General features: G+C 41.8%; 2 protein-coding genes across 2 annotated transcripts; one reads left to right on the top strand and one right to left on the bottom strand.

Moving 5' to 3' along the window:
* Window positions 1-9,434: 9,434 nt before the first annotated feature.
* Window positions 9,435-12,660, bottom strand: A1O7_02446 (uncharacterized protein; the record flags this gene model as incomplete). Its single annotated transcript, XM_007756478.1, has 8 exons — window positions 9,435-9,567; window positions 9,593-10,261; window positions 10,311-10,586; window positions 10,634-10,742; window positions 10,796-11,422; window positions 11,475-11,897; window positions 11,950-12,142; window positions 12,322-12,660. The coding sequence occupies 8 exons, from the start codon at window positions 12,658-12,660 to the stop codon at window positions 9,435-9,437; spliced, it is 2,769 nt and encodes a 922-aa protein (XP_007754668.1).
* A 926-nt stretch (window positions 12,661-13,586) lies between these two features.
* On the top strand, window positions 13,587-16,639 carry A1O7_02445 (uncharacterized protein; the record flags this gene model as incomplete). The annotated part of the gene is made up of 10 exons (XM_007756477.1): window positions 13,587-13,649; window positions 13,708-14,321; window positions 14,419-14,520; window positions 14,572-14,813; window positions 14,876-14,933; window positions 14,960-15,150; window positions 15,201-16,074; window positions 16,125-16,310; window positions 16,369-16,519; window positions 16,571-16,639. The coding sequence occupies 10 exons, from the start codon at window positions 13,587-13,589 to the stop codon at window positions 16,637-16,639; spliced, it is 2,550 nt and encodes an 849-aa protein (XP_007754667.1).
* Between the last annotated feature and the right edge of the window lie 813 nt (window positions 16,640-17,452).

Here is a 17,452-nt window from a genome sequence, read left to right as displayed (position 1 = left end):
GAGATTATAATTAAAAATAGGTATTTACTTTTATAAATCGACGATATATAAAATCGACTCCTTAGAGCTAAATACTTCTCGGCACTTAATATTAAGGACGCCTATTACTGAGTATAAATAAAAAAAGGGGAAGAGTAGAAAATAGCTTTTAAAACTAGATAAGGACTCTAGGAGTATTAAGTAATGCCTTTTAAGCTAACTAATACCCCCGCCTTATTTTAAAGCTTAATTAACGATACGTTAAAAGACTTCTTAAATAACTTTATAGTAGTGTACCTCGACGATGTCTTAATCTTCTCGAAAATATACGAGGAATATATAGAATATATATGAAAGGTACTACGACGATTATAGGAGAAACAGCTCCTAATTAAACTTAGTAAGTATAAATTCTATAAAGATAGTATAGCTTTTCTAGGCTATATAGTATTAACTAAGGGATTATAACTAGACTTAAAAAAGGTCGAGGTAGTATAAGACTAGCCCGAACTAACTAATATTAAAGAAGTATAAGCGGCACTCGGATTTATAAACTACTACCGAAAGTTTATTAAAGATTTCTTAAAAATTATAGCACCTTTATTAGCCTTAATAAAGAAGGATACTATATTTAATTTTAACTAGGATTATAAAAGAGCCTTTAAGGATATTAAAGACCGACTTATATCGGTATTTATCTTAGTAATCTTCGACTTAGAGAGAGAAATCACGCTTAAAATAGTTATATCGGATTACGCTATCGAAGCCTACCTTATATAAAAGGATAATAACGGACGAATAAGACCGATTATATACTATTCTAGAAAGATAACTAGACTAGAGACGAATTACGATATATACGATAAAGAACTATTAGCGATAGTTAAAGCACTACGCGAATAGAGAGTCTATCTTAAAGGACCTAAGTATCCTGTCTAGATCTACTTAGACTATAAAAACCTACTATACTAGATAACTATAAAGTAGTTAACTAAGAGATAAGTATAGTAAGTAGAGATACTTTCCGTATACTAGTTTAAGATAAACTATATTAGAGGAATAGAAAACGGAAGGGTAGATATCTTAAACAGAAGACTAGACTATAAAGAAAACTTATAACTAAAACTAGCCGCTATTCTTAAATAGGAAAATAACTACCTTATATACTAAATACTATTTACGAATACACTAGCTATTATAAATATCGAACTAATAAAAGAATAAAAGAGAGAGGTTATTAAAGGACGACACGAAAATAAATTAGCTAGATATCTAGAAGTGAATAAGACTATTAAACTAATTATAAGAGACTTTACCTAGAAAGGATTAAGGAAGGATATTAAAGAATACATTAAGAATTACGATATATACGTAAAGGTAAAGTATATATAATATAAACTATATAGACTACTATAAACAGCGGAACTTAAAAACGAGTTATAAGCACGGATTATACTAGACTTTATCGTTAAACTACTATAATCTAAGGAACCGCTTACGGGAATAAACTACGATAGTATTATTATAATTATAGATACACTTATAAAATACGCTTATTTTATACTCTAAAAAGAATTAAGTATAGTAAAGGAATTAGTATACGCTTTCACGAGGATAATCGTTATATAGCACGGAATACTAAAGGAGATTATATCCGATAAAGATAAGCTATTTACGTTATAGTTCTAGTAATTATTAATAAATCTAACGGGGATATACTAAAAACTATCTATAGTATATTATCTATAGATAGATAGATAAACGGAATAAATTAACTAAATACTTAAATAATACCTACGATACTACGTTAATTACTAATAAAATAACTAGATAAAACTATTACCGATCGTATAGTTCGTATATAATAACTTAAAAGCTTTAACGAGAATATTACTATTCTATATAAATTACGGAAAATACCTAAATATTGAAAAAGACGCGAGAGGACTTCGACTAATAACGGAGAAAGTAAAAATCTTAGTTAAGAAGTTATAATTACTATATAAAATAATAAAAATAAAACTATAAAAAATATTATAAAAATTAATAAAATATGTAAATAAGAAAAGATCTAAGGGACTAAACTTTTAGAAGGGGGAGAAAGTCTATATTCCATAAAAAAATATTAAAATATAAAGACTAAGTAATAAGCTAAATTATACTAAAATTAAACTATATAAAATTAAAAAGAAACTAGGACTAGTAATATTTAAGATAGAATTGCCGGTAGGCATAAATATCTACCTAGTATTTTATAAATTACTACTTAAAAAAGCACCCTAGAACGCTACACTAGGACTAATCCTAATCCACGAGGAAATATAAGAGCTACTGTACAACGTGGAGCGAATCGTGAACTACCGAGGAACTAAATACCGATAATAATACCTAATTAGATAGTTAGGGTATAAGAATAGTGAAAACACGTAGGAACCTAGGGAAAACTTACCCGCGGATCTTATTAAATAATACTACTAGAATAAGGGTATAAGGAGCTAGCTAGCCGCTGGCTGGCTGCTACTTTTAAAGTTTAGGATCTTATTCTAGTTAACTAACTCGGTTAGGGGCGCATTCTACTAGACGAAGTTAGGCTTAGCTAGAGCTACCTTAGCCTAGGCTAGTGCCTTATTAAAGGCACTTAGCGCTATTATCTCTTATTTTAATATATTACTAAAAATCTCGTCTAGACGCGCTAGGGAGTCCTAAAGGTCGGCATCGCTCTCCTCTAACTTAGTAAGTGTTTTTCGTAAACGCGCGATCTCGCGCCTTTTAGCCCTCGACTTAGCCGCTAATTATTTCTTTTACTCTCTAATCTTTCGGAGCTCCTTTACGGAAAATATTCCGTTATACTCTCTCCGGTACTAAAGATACGCCGTATACTTTACGCTCTACTCCTTCGAGTAGAAATAAACTTTACTATAGTTTATATACTTAGTGTAAGATACTATAGCTTCGGTCTTCTTAATAAATTTAATATAATTAATAATCTCGTTTTAACGCTGCTGCTAAGGGACGATAGGCTTAAAGGATTTAAGAGGTTTAGGATTCGACTTACGCACCTTAAAGGCCTATATAGTTAGCTATAAGGGAAAGAGAATAATAGATAATAACGAGGGTAGGCTATAGCCTACCTTAAGTATATTACGAATAACGAATAGGCTAAGGAGGGGAAAGTATTACGAACCGACCTTTATACGGCCTATAAGGCCTAGTATAGAAAGGGAGGTTAAGCGAGGAAGTTAGCCTTATTAGCAAGGCTAGCTCGGGTTACGTAATACCCTAAATAGGAAATAAGGTATTATAGTAGTTATACGTTATATATATAACGGAGGCAATAGTATAACGCCTAGACTTTCCTAGATAGGAAAACTACCTATATATATAGTTACAGCTAGATACACTTCTATAGAAGGTATAGTTAACTTTAGTTAATATTACACTTAAGGAGATATAGTATAAGTGCTATATCCTATTTAATAATCTATTCGGTATTAACCTCTACTCTACCCCCGATACTTAAGAACCCCGAGGGTTACCTATATACTTATATATCCTTATATACACTACGCGGAGGTAATTCTTAATAAAAAGGAGCTTTTCGCTATTAAGCACGCCCTCCGAGCTTAGTATATATATATTTAGAACGGCTACTGAATTATAATCGTTACCGACTATAAGAGCCTTAAGTATATAAACACGACTCGTATCCCCTTAAAAAGACTAGCGAGATAGCTTAACGAGTTCGGTAAGTTCTAACTTAATATTAAGTACTGTAAAGGCTTTAAGGTAATTATACTAGACGCGATTTCGCGACGGCTAGATTTTATAAAGGCCCGTTTAGCGATAAAGGTATAGATCCCTACGCTTAATAACCGGATTAAAACCTTAAATACTACTAGAGTAACTATAAATAACGAAGACCCCCTTAACGAAGATTTATCTTAGGAAACGGCCCTCGTATAGTATTTATAGAACTTAAAGGCGAAGCTAATAGAGAGGTAACGAGACCTCCTATAAAACTTCGTCCTTCGAAAAGATCGGCTATATTATAACGTTAAAGGTATATATATACCCTTTACTCTAAAACCCTTCCGAAAAGATTTTATTAAGTATTATTACCGTTATTATAGTTACTTTAATACGCCTATACTCGATAATATAATTAAGTTCTATAAATAGTAGCTAAAGATATAACGCGATATATATAAGTATATAGATACTTATTAAGAGTGCTAAATAATATAATAAAGAAAGACTAAACGAGAGAAACCCTACTCGTAAGTTAAGCTCGCTGTATAACCCTTTAAGAAATAAGCTATCGACTTTATTAGACCCTTACCTCGAACTCCTAATAGTAAATAATAGATTTTAATAGCTATTAACTAAGTAACCGGCTAGCTACTAGCTAAGGTAATAAAAAACGCTACCTTAAAGACTATTATAAACTTCCTCTTTAATATTTACTATAACTATAAAGCCTTCTAAGAGCTCCTTTTAAATAATAATACTAACTTAATATCTAGAATAATCGAATACTACCTTAATCGGATTAAGGTAAAGTATTAAACTATAATACCTTATTATTTATAAATAAATAGTAAGGTCGAAAGGCTTAATAGTATATTTAAATTTATCTTAACTAAGTAGTTTATAAACCGACTTATAGCCGAATAAGCTTTATAACTTCCTTTAGCCTTATTTACTTATTATATTCGTACTTATAACGATACCGAGATATCTCCCTTTAAGCTCGTTTATAAAATCGAACTCCGCCTAACTAGAGATAAGGAAGACTTTAATAAGGATAATCTAGACTAGGACTTTAGTATACGCCTCGAGACTTTATAAACCGTATAGTACGAGGCTAATAGAAGACTAATTAAGAGGGGTATCTATATAAAGAAGCTATATTAAGATCGCTTAACCCCCTTCGTAATAAGCTTAAAGATAAGAGAGTATATTTTATTAGCTAATAAATAGCGATAAAAGTTCGAAGCAACTTACTTCGGACCCTTTAAGATCGAGAAGAAGCTATAGTTTAGCGTCTATATCCTCGCCGCTTAACTAGAAGAAGTTAACGAGTAGTATATTCTCCCGAAACTCGTAAATAGAGTAAGGCTTATTAAATACCGTCCTTTTAACGAGGAAAGCGAGGTTATTTAAGCTGTAATAACTTTAGTATAGTAACGATAGCTTTAAGAGAAGACGGTTAGTATTAAGAGGCTATTAAAGAAAGTCCTAAAGGTGCTAGAATAAGATAGTACGCCTTTATTATACAATAAGCTTATAACTATCCTCTATAAGTAGTAGCTTATATCCGAAAAGTAACGACTCGATAGTTATTTAAGTAAAGTAAAGAAGGAGTAAATAGGAGCTTAAGAGAAAAGGGGTAATATAGTCTTTATAACTAAGCGAATAGATTAGGACGTAGCTAGAAAATTCTACGATATTCCTATAAGCTTAGTAATAATAAACTCGATATAAGAGAAGATATCGTTAAACTACTTATTAAACGCTACTATACTAAGTATAGAAACTTATAAAGGAGAGGAAATAGCTAGAAGCAGCTCTTTCGAAGGCCTATAAAGGACTATAAGGGACGAAATAAAGTAGTCTCGATACTAAACCCCTCCCGCTATAGCGGAGTATATATATTAAAGGGCCGAGGAAGACTTACTTATAGTCGGCCTAGCTTAGAGGGTAAGATAAGCCCTCGTAAAGCTAATAAGTCTAGCTATAGAAAAGCCTAGAAAGACACGATATTTATAGGATACTATAGCGACTATAGATAAACTAGCGGGAGACCGATAATTACGCGCTCGAGAAAGATATATCTTAAGATAGTCCTTACGATAAAACCCGAGGCCTACGATAAAAAGAAGATAATTAAACTCTAATAATACTTAAATTTATAAAAGTACTCGATTTATTTTTAGGTTTTTAAAAGGAAATAAAAGGAATTATATACTTTAAAAGAGTACTTCTTAACTAAACCGCTTTATTAAAGCTCTCTTTAAGTATAATTAAAATACTTCTAAAAGTACTACTAGCTTAAGATATAAAACCCTATTATAAACTAGTAGTATTAAGAATATATCTTAATATTACTATATTAACCTCGCACCGAACTACCCCTAGTTCTAGGCTAAGCCGGGCTCTTATCACTACTAGACGGAACTAAAGGTGTACTAAATAAGCGCGCACCCGAAGAAGAGAGATAAAAGGACGCTATAAGTAAAGGGTTAAGTGTAATAGCGCGACCCGCAGCAGCTATAGAGGGCGAAGAAAGGAACCGAGGCGAAACCTTATAGGTTACCTTATTTATAAAAGCACTAGTCTCTTAGCTTTAACGCTAAAGCTTATATAATTCTATAGCTTTCTTTACCTCTTAAATACATTAACTAGTATCTATAATTACTTTAATTAATTAAGCCCGATTAAGGGCGTAACTTAACACCCTACGCTAATAATCCTCCTCCGCCCTTCGATCCTAAGTCGTAACGCTTAGTATATTAAAACTAGACACTCGCGGACCGCGCGAAGATATCTTAAGAGCGGTAAACGAAAAGGAGACGCGATTAATAAGCTACTAAAAGGTGCTTTAACGGGATAAGACTAAACGAGACTCTATTAGAGGTAGGTTAATAACTTACCGTTATTAGAGAGTAGGTTATTCTTACTTAATAAAGAGTATTAAACACTCCGACTTAAGAATAAGCTAAACTAACTATATTAAATTAACGCCTATACCCTCGCTATAAACTACTTATATAACCTTTATTAAATTTACTATTATACGGCTTATAAATTTATTTTCTTAAGCTTCGCTAGCCTTAGGTTTTAATTTAAACTCGCGCGGAACCCTAATATTAATAATACTTAAATTATCTTTAGTTAATATACTTACGAGCCCTTATCGGCTAGAGATTAATAGTATATAAGTAATTAATTAGCCTTCGCGATTCTTTAGCTTCTTACTCTTATAGGTAATATACTCTTTATTTAGAGCTTTCTTAAAGAAGATAAAGAAGTTAAGTAATACCGGATATTTTTATAAAGATAGCTCGGACGCTAAATAAAGAGAGTAAAGCTAATCTCTTATAATATATATTATATAGTCGCTATAAGTAAAGAAGGGAGATAAAGGGTCCCTTAAACGGCTACGAGCTTAGATATATATAGGAAAGATAGGTTTAGCCGGGTTAATAAGTTCTAGACCCTTTATATAATTAATATAGGGCTCGGGCTCTATAGTTCTATAGGTATAAATAAGATAAGCGGAAAAATCTTTAGCTACTTAATCCGGTTAACGCTTCCCGGAGAACTCTAAAGGCCGATACTTATTACCGGGTAATAGAGTATTTAACTAGTTTAAGATATTTCCTTTAGCCTATAAAGGCTACTTTATAAGGGAATTTCGAATAATATAAGGCTACTTATACTAGCGAATAGAACCCTCTTTAATAATAAGCTATTTCTTATTAACTTAATAAAATAGTTAACTATATCTCGAAAGAGTTAAGACTCTAGAACTTATAGTTAAGAGCTATAAGCGAGTAAATTTAGTATAAGAGCTCTTATACCCTTTAACCTTCGTAAGGAAGGCTTAACGAGACTACTCTCGTAGAAGCGAAGGATACTAAGAGATCTAGTTAATTAAGATTTAAAGGGCTTTAAGAAGTAATTTATATTTATAATAAATAAAATAAGAGATAGCTAAAAGATAATTATAAGGTAAGAGAATAATATTTAAAAGCTTTAAGTAAGAGGTAAGATAGTAAGGTAAAGATAAATAAAAGGGTATATAAAGAAAAAGTAAGAGAGAGAGAGGGGAGAAGAGGGAGATATTTATACTTATTACCCTCGTTACCGTATCGCGCTAAGACTATTATTTATATATACTATAACTCTACTATCGCTTATTATCAGGAACGCCTAGATGGGCTTAGCGCTCTAGGCCTATATAGCTTGCTCCTCGCATGCGAACCCTCCTCGTTCCGCATGCTTTGAGTCTTCGTCGATAGCTAGATAGATATTAGCTTATACACCCCTTTTTACATCTCGAGTACCGCCATTCCTGACACTTATTACTTTATAAGCTAAGTAATAATATTACTTTATAAGGGCTTAAACCTCGCTAAACCTTTAGATATATATATAAATATATATATAAACACTAACTTACGAATTAATAATATTAAAGTAAGGCCTATTTAAATAGAGTTATAAGTAAGTAACCCTTATAAATTTAACGATAATATAAATAGTATAATTATAATCGAGACACTACCCCCTTTAAAGAGCTATATTCCCTTCTTTCTAACAACACACTTATTACCTACGCAGGTCAGACACTATAAACGGACCTTTTCCTTACCTTTCCGATAAATAACTTAATGGATTTAGAGGGTTTCGGAGATGCCTTAAGACTGAGGAGTACTACGAAGAGTACCCGACTATCGAAGGAGGGCCTTCGAAGCTAAGTAGGGGAAGCTATAACTAGGAAGGTTATCCGAAGGGTTAGCCAGACAGCCTCAAGAGGTGTACTGGGCCATACCCCCTATTGTACGATACCGTATTGTTTACATAGGCCTTCGTAACTATATAGCTGGGTCTCCCCCCAGACCCCTCTGAAATTCATCATGTCCTCTAATTGAGTCACATAGTGAACCCTCACCATGCCACGGTTGCCTTGTCAATGTCGTTTGCCTTGTGAGTCCTGTTTGATATGTGAATCCCGTTCGACATGTGAATCCCGTTCGCCTTGCGAATGCCACGGTTGCCTTGTGTGATGCCCTGCAATTTTAGTCTGGCCAGGGACCACTGCTTGCCAGATCTGTGGCCACGCTATAGTTTTCGGCAGTCGTCCAACCCCGCGTTCTCTGCTGTTCAATCCACACTTGGATGGAAGACGTCTGACCCGTGTTACTCGAAGACTCTAAGACTGGCCACTTGAAGCGTGGCTCAGTCATTGGGTACCCTGCCAGAACCTCTGCAGGCAGTTTGCTCGGTCGTAGCTTGCTGTATTTTCAATCACATTTTTTTGTTCATACAGAGCTGATGAATCAGTCTGCAGCGGACAGAGCCATCTTCCGTAAAAGAGATCGTTGGGGACGCCGAATGTACATGAACATGACAGGTGCGTTTCCCCCTTAAAACCGTATTCAGGTAGTGTGATTACCTGCAGGTTAATTATGACTGAATGCAGCCCTGCGCCAGCAATGCAGCTCATAACTCTCATTTGCTGGCGTGCACCGTCTTCTCATGTCTCTTCCGATCATAATCCCTGGTGAAAGATTTCCCACACACAGTGCAGCTGAAAGGACGTTGATTTGCATGCGTCCGGATATGATTTCTCATATGGAAGCCGCGTGTAAATCTCTTTGGGCAATGCGGACACGGCCATCTCGCGGTAGTTTCTGTAGTTACGCAACTTTCGAGTGGCTCGAAAGTCGCTATTCCCTCACCTGTGTTCGAGTGAGCCGTTCTTTTATGCTTCTGCAGATCATGGCTGGATGTAAAGCCGAGCTCTCCAGGACATTCTGGCACGTCGCAACGGAATGGACGTTCGTGCCGATCCACATGTTTCTGCCGGAGTTTGCGGTTTACGAACCCCATGTAAAAGCTGTCGCAGTCGAGCCTGGGGCATTTATAGCGCTGCTCGCCATATGTATCTTTGAGAGTTTTTTCCTCGTGGGCCTTCAGCTTTATTTTGAACGGGTCTTGAGCCGGATCTTCCAGGAAAGATCGGTTGCGGTCAAAGGCTGTCGCCAAAGCTTCAATGCTGATTTTGTTTCGGATCTCAAATGCCTTTCTAAGGTGTTGCTGGATATGGGCTTGAATTGCGCAGAGACTCATGTGAAAGTCTTCCGTGTCTTCCTTGAAAGCAAGTTGATTCCAGGCGCCCAATGTCACCTGCTCTTCGGAAGTGTCCGTGAAGGCGTCCTGATAGGTTTTGGTGAAATTGTCTAGGGCGTCTCGGAACTGGGCCAGCGCGTCATCCAGTAGGGCTTGATTCGATAGTTCTGCCCGATAAGTCGAAGGGAGTCCATGTTCTTGCTCTTTGGCGGCAGTGGCCTTCCTGAGCAATTCTGTGAAATGACCCGACCATTTGCCTACTGCGTAGTCCTGAAATATGTAATGGCCCAGGAGCGCGACGTGCAGGACTCCTTGCGGAGAAAGACCCTGGGTGAAGCACGGAAGTACCAGATATTGAAAGCACTTAGTGGTCAGACTGGTCTCCGCAACCAGCTCGTTGACGAAACCGGTCACCACGAGGTATCTGGGAGAAGTCATTACCAAGCGTAGAGCTTCGAAGAAGCAGTTCTCACCTGCTTGTAGTGCCATGCACGAGCCGAACAAATTGATCCGAAGAAGCCTCAATCAACGAACCGCAGTCATCACGGATATGATTACGAAGCTGTCGGCCTTCGAAATCGATGGTGGATTTGTCCGGATCTATGGAACATGCGCATTGGATTTCCTGCCATGTCAACAATCTTCGAGCGCATACCAGCCACCCAAGGAGGGTGCGGATCTCTTCCCATCCTCCCAAGCCAAGTTTCGCGCTCGAGTCTCGTCTTATGCGTGTTAATATCCTTTCGTAACTGCAGGATATGTTAGACTTCGATCGGTACCGTGGGAGCATACACACGCTTCTGCCAGACCCTTCGGGAACTTTTGTGCAAGCTCCTCGTAGAAGAGGATCTTAGTCCTTTGGTTGAGGAGATTATCCATAACCAATCGGGCATACAAAAACATTCCTAAGATAAGTCAACTCAGGGCCATGATTGCTCGCCAACGCTGCTTGGAGTACCGTGAGCTCCGTCGCAAGTCTCTGCAACTATGCCTGCCCTCTCTTCGTCTTTGAGATTGAATTTCTGCTGTATCGCGTTGACTCTCTGCTCCGCGTAACCTTTGATATCATCTGCGTTGTCTCCAGGGATAATTGAAAGCGAAGCTACCCCTTTGAGGGCTGACTCAATTTGGTTCGTGTGCTGGCTAACAAGCAAGACCCGCAACCTCCCATAATAATGGGTCTTTTCTAGCGATTGGATCAACTGGCGCATGGACTCAACAATCCTCTGCCATTCATCCGACTCGCATTCGTCTAAACCGTCTATCACGACATAATATCTGGTGGATATTGACTGTTGGTCGAGAATCTCCTCCTGCTGCGTGGCCCTTTGTAGAACGAACTCAAGCAAAGTAGCCGCATCGGTGTTTGACTGTGAAATCTTTGCGGCGTGCTTCTTCAAACGATCGTAGCAATGCGGCAGAAGAACCTCGCTAGACTCACCAATGGCTTGGCTAATCAAGGACTTTGCAACAGATATGTATGTGTTTTTGGTCGAGTCCTTCTCAACACAATAGAAGTACAGGACTTTCGATCTGATCTGTTTCCGACATTCCTCTACCATGAGTGAGGCAAGGACTGTCTTTCCTGTTGCCGTCAGGGAGTCATTCGTGGCGCAGTGAAAAGAGCCATATCATACCTGCCCCTGGCATGCCATTGAGCCACAGTGCGGATGATTCAGGGATCTCATCGTCTTTCCAAGATTTGATCTGTGCTTTCTCCAATAGCCATCGCCCACTATGTTGATCGTAGCCCCTTCTTCTGCAAGCTCTTTCGTGCTCGGAATGAGGACTTGCCGCATTAAGCAAAGCTTGCGTATCGTCGAGTTTCCTGGAGTGCTCCTGCTCGACGCGGCTGTCGATGTCGGCCATTAATTTCTCTCGAAGGTTTTCATAGCTCTGCACAACTTCAAAAAGTTGCTTGCGATCGAGCTGGTATTGATTGAATTGGTACTGCCGGGCCAGCTCCTCGATGAGGCTTCGGTGTTGATCCAGAGCCCTGAGAGTACCTCCAAATTTCGTGCCGAAATCTTTCCAGAGCGAAGTGAAAGACTTCTTCCATCCTATTCAGCTTCAGTGGCACTTACCTCCTTGCTGGGGGGATGGTCCACATACCGGAACCCGAGAAAAACCGTAGTGCTTTGAGATGAAACTCCGCAATATCGGAGTACATCAACCCTAGAGCGTTCCTCATCTCCGCATTTTCGGCAAACAACTCTCGGTATGGTTCGAGGGACGGAAGGCGCAGTCCGAGCTGCTCATAAGCATCGAGTAGATTTTCGAAAGAGTCGCTGAAAGTGCTTGCTGCCTGTTAATGGTTCGTATATGAGCCGGCAGCCCCTAACATGAGAAACGCGGTACGAGGTGAATAAGCTTGTTCGAGGCACAGTACAGTTGCGTGCCGAGAATTTGGGCCTTTCTCACGGAGGGCTTGTACGCTGCCATGCATGAAAATGTCAGAAACGGGGCAACACATGACTTGCTTACCCGGAGCAAAGCTTTAACAAGGCCCCAAACGAAGGCCACAAAGACGGTGCTGTCTGCGAAAATGGAGACCACATTTTCCCATTCGTCCATTGCCTTGATAAATTTGTCCATGCGGGTCAAGTTGATGGCCTTTCGTTCTTTGCCTTGCTGGTCTTGTATTTGAAGTATTTGTCTCTTCACGTCACTTAATTTCGTGTTCTCCAACTCTTTCTCTTCATCTCTCGTCAGGCGAGATTTGTATTTGGCAAGGTAGCGGCTCAGGCTGTCTTGGAAAGCTTGATCAGGGTGTTGCGGTCGATAAGATGTGCAAACCGGCGCAGAAGAGGCCGTTTTGTCCATCCTTCGGTGCGGGTTTCAAGACCACTGCATTCAGCCTCGCGAGTCAACAGAACGTGTCCTTGCGATGGGGAAAGAATACGGGAAGGAGAAGTAGACGTTGAGAGCTCACGCCTGTGCATGAGACGCGGGTGAACAGGACGTGTTGGGGCCATGGTTCGCATAAGTTTCATGACAAGGCGTGGAAGGCAGCCACGGTCGCCTCCCAGCACCAAAGGGCCTTGAGATGCAGGTGATTAGCCGGATGTAGCGCCTAGGAGGGCGGTGTTGACTGTGAGGCTGACTCAAGAGCCTAGAAGGCGCCTCTCGTATTTCAGCCGAACGAGACCGGGAGGAGGTTGGAGCCTCATATGATCATCCAGAGCGCCCTTCGAACCAGCCTGGGGGACTTGACCCTTCTCCAAGCACGATGAAGGGGGAAACGAGGGACAAGTCGATGCTGAAGAGAATCATTGTTCACTTTGACTTACCTCACTACGCGCTCACCGACGCGCCTGCTGGAACCTGAGCCAAGACGCTACTTACATAGTCGCGTAAGCCCCGCCGTTTTTGGCGCATGGCTTCAATTCAGCACCTACTCAACGATGACTGCGGAGACTTGGTCGTAGAGCACCCGTTCACGGATGGCTTCAGCTATGCAACACTACAGTCTTCAACGAGTACATTGGATTGGGAAGTGAACGACTGGAGGTACGGTATATTACTTCTCTGTCGATAGGATACACTGGGCCTTTCACTGACAGCAACCCAGTGGTGATCTGAACTATTCACCCGGATCATGGAGTACTCTCTGTGACGGACCATTTCTGTCTGGGAGCGAGAAGGATCCAGACTGGCGGCCCGAGCAACTGGCAGAGGCGTCTATACGCTCATGGGAGGTGGACGATCAACCCTTCAGTCAGAATGGACTCACTCCCTCAACCGCCGTCATGGAGGACTTCTCTCTTGAGATGGACCCCCCGTCACTTACTTCCCAAACTTGCTTCGGGATGGTATGCACCGCTCTCCTGCGTATGACAGAGTTGGTACTCTGGCCTAACGACTTTCCAGATCTATCGAACAGCTGTTCGTCTTTCGGGCGAAATGTTGCATCTGGATACCAAATTGCGCTCGCCCGATGCTCGTCGGAATGCCAATAGCTACAATTTCACCGTTGGGCGTACTGCGACTCATCTTGCACTCTTCTTTGTCGATGGCACAGAGTTTGGCATCCTCAACACCCAAATCTCCAAGGCCCTGGTACAGGTCTTGGCTTTACCTTGCATCGAGATCGACGTGTTCGCAGATGTTGTGACAGTGGGCGACACAATACGCAGAGCCCAAAAAGCGAGCGAAGCTACAATACAAGTCAATATGAACATATATGGATCTTCCGATGTCCGCCATAATATCGACATGATACTCTCCCAACATAAAATCTGGCTCCAACATCCTGACCATCGACGACCTGAGTCAACATACGACAATCCGCACTTCATATCGTTTCCAGGAGTAGAACTTTCGGAGACTACAGTTGAGATCAAGCCAAGCTCGGATGAGGAAATAGTCCTTGACGAGTCTCAAAAGTTCCAGCGTGCAATCTCTGAAGTCTATGCTTCTCTCAAGCGAGATTCTCATCTCAAGACCGTCGAAGGCGACCCTCGACTCAAAACCCCGTTATTGTTGTACGTACGCCGGGCGTTGACAAATGGCGACAGGACACTTGAACACGCCCAGATCATGCATCTCAGCAAGCATAGCAAGCTAATGCGTATCGAGCAGCCATCAGAAAACCGCCCTCGACTTTATGCTCCAACGCGAGATAGGCCCTATAGCAACGGAGTTTTCGCTGTGGAAACCGGATGATACAAATTGCGAGGAGGGGTTTGTAACGCCCAAGAACAATATTGTCTTTGTTCTGATTTCGTGCTACAGCTTCACACACGTTATTACGAGGGCGAAATCTCGACTCAGGCCTTCGGAAATCGGAGGCGGCATCCTGGCCGATGAGATGGGCATGGGCAAATCCCTTTCGATTCTTGCGTTAATCACGAAAACTCTGGATGCCTCACATGCGTGGCAGCATGGCGGTGGCGCCCACCTGATAGACCCGACCACCGAGGGGGCCTCGAAGCTCATACGATCGCGTGCAACATTGGTTCTCGTCCCATTTGCATGTATGTTCTGCCCAGACCATGCCATCCTCCTTGTTCGCACGCCCAACTGACGAGAATACCAGTGTTGCTCCACGAGTGGCAAACGGAGATCCAAAAGCATGTGCCAGTCATTTTGCAGAAGTACCTTCATACTGACTTGACTGTAGGCATGTCCACGAAGACCTCAAAATCATAGTGTATCATGGCAAGAACAGGGATCGAGATGTACCTCGCATACCCGACGCTGACATTGTCCTATCAACATATCAGACCATCGCGATCGAGTCTCCAGTGGCGACCCATCATATCCGCAGTCCTCTTCTCGGCTTTGCTTGGTTTAGAGTTGTCTTAGATGAAGGTGAGACGATCTTGCTCTAACCCACCATCGAACACTGTCTGATTGTACAGCTCACTTCATCCGCCGACGGACCACGACATTCTATGAAACAGTGTCAAGGCTGCAAGCACAGTCTCGTTGGTGTCTCACTGGGACTCCCCTTCAGAACACCCTGGATGACATTGGCAGTCTATTCGCTTTCGTTCGCGCAGATCCATTCGATAAGATCGCCGTATTTCGTCACTTTATCGCTCGACCATTCGACCATGACCGCAATTGGAAGACTGCCTCGCAACGACTGTCACAATTAATGGATTCGACTTGCCTCCGACGGAGCAGAAGTGTCCTACACCTTCCCTCTCAGAAGGAGCAAATCCGTGAAGTGGAATTCTCAGTCGCGGAGAGAACGCAATACGACCGAACCAAAACACAAATGTCACGCCTTCTGGCACATCAGGGAAATTATGAATCGAGGCGCAATACATTCGGCCAGTTCCACGTAAAGCTGCAACTACGGATCCTTTGCAACCACGGCACTTTCCAAGACCCGTACTCTTGGAGGTACCGAGATCTACAGAGCGAACGGGAAGATCTGTATTACCAGAGATCTGGGCAAGCAAGCAAAGAAGTCAAGTGCTCCTTATGCATGCAGTCGATGCCATATCTGAGCACCAACCAAGTATACAGGACTTTCACTGAGAATTGCGCCCACGTCCTGTGTAACGAGTGCTTCGACATGCAACTGGAGGGGTACTCCAAGACCAGTCACGACACGTCATCAGACTGTCCTATCTGCAAGCCACTGTATAACGGGGCAGCGACTCCCAACAGCAACTCTGCAGGTGATCAAATTGGAAGACACGAAAAGTTTGTACCGACAGGTCAATCAGCCAAAATGGATGCATTAGTGGAAGACCTACGGCTCGGCCTGCAGCAGACAAAGAGGTAAGCCATTTGGGTCATGGCAGGGCGGAGGTTACTGACTAATACTTTAGCATCGTATTCTCATGTTGGACCAAGACCCTCGACCTTATAGAGCAGCATTTGCAGAGGAACAACATCAAATGCGGACGTATTGATGGGGAAAGTCCCGTAAGCAACCGGCAAACTACACTGCGTGAATTCGAAACTTCGCAAGATGTCCGTGTCCTGATCATGACCACCGGAACAGGTGCTTTCGGGTAGGCGTTGTCGCTACAATCCAGCACGAAATGACCCTTGGTGCTAATGCATGGGAAGCTTGAACCTTGCTGCTGCAAATCGGATCTTCATCGTCGAACCTCAGTGGAATCCAAGCATTGAGAACCAGGCAATCGCTCGGGCCCTGCGATACGGGCAGCAAAACCACGTGCTGGTCATTCGCTATATCGTCAAGAATACTGTCGAGAAGGTAGGTGATCAGACTCCACAATGAGCCTGCCGCTTAACTAACCACGCGAAGGCGATGCGAGAACAGCAGCAGCGGAAAATCAAAATGGCCGCATTGGCGGATATGGCATCGAACAAGTAGAGAAGCTAACATTCCACGATTCTTGCCCCTACGAGAATATATAACGACGGAGCACTTCTCCAGAGTATTTGGGCACCATCCCGTGGGCTCGAAAATCGAATAAAATCAGGGCATCTCCCCTGTTTTCATGAGCCCGGGTTTGGTTCCCCTATTTGGCACCGGCACTGCGATCCAAGAGCGCCGCCACAACTCCAGTACCACGGCATGCGCCCTGCATGGAGCTCCGCCCACATGAGGCAGTCGAGGCGGAACGCGGGCCTTTTGCCATCACCAGGGATCTTTTGTAGACTCATCCACGCTGAAGCTGCATGCGACGCGGATGAGGAGGATCAGTGATTGCCCGTGTCCGATGTACTGGCAGACCGTGTAGCCTATATATGAATAAAACGTTCTACACGGCCGAGCCAGCCGCTTCAACCACGCTAAAAATTGCAGGGCATGCATGTCGTTGGGTTGCTCGCGCGTCATGATTATTGCGTCATCGTGAATGGTGAGTCTGTTTGCAGACTCAGTACAAGCCGTGTAATCGCTCCTGTGCAGGGCTGTTCGAGAATCAGGTCCTATACCGATGCGGGACCGTGAGAGCAATGCCAAGGTGTCAGCGGACGCCGCTGTGATTCTTGACGATACAGTGAGTGCAGCAATGCCGACCCATTGCACGATGACTTCCGACCTCTTGGATTGTTGTGGTGGTGCCGCTTCAGAAAGCTCGGGCTTGATGCAGCTAGCTGGTTAGGAGCAATAGATCGTGCTGCTGCAGCTCTGTACACTAATGCTTTGATCTGGCAGCCTGTCCGGGGGCGAAAACATGGA

The sequence above is a fragment of the Cladophialophora yegresii genome (assembly GCF_000585515.1).
Source record: "Cladophialophora yegresii CBS 114405 chromosome Unknown aczIN-supercont1.2, whole genome shotgun sequence".
In the NCBI taxonomy this organism is placed as follows: Eukaryota; Fungi; Ascomycota; class Eurotiomycetes; order Chaetothyriales; family Herpotrichiellaceae; genus Cladophialophora; species Cladophialophora yegresii.
The sequence above is the reverse complement of the archived record's forward strand: the minus strand, read 5'-3'. Positions and strand labels throughout refer to the sequence as shown.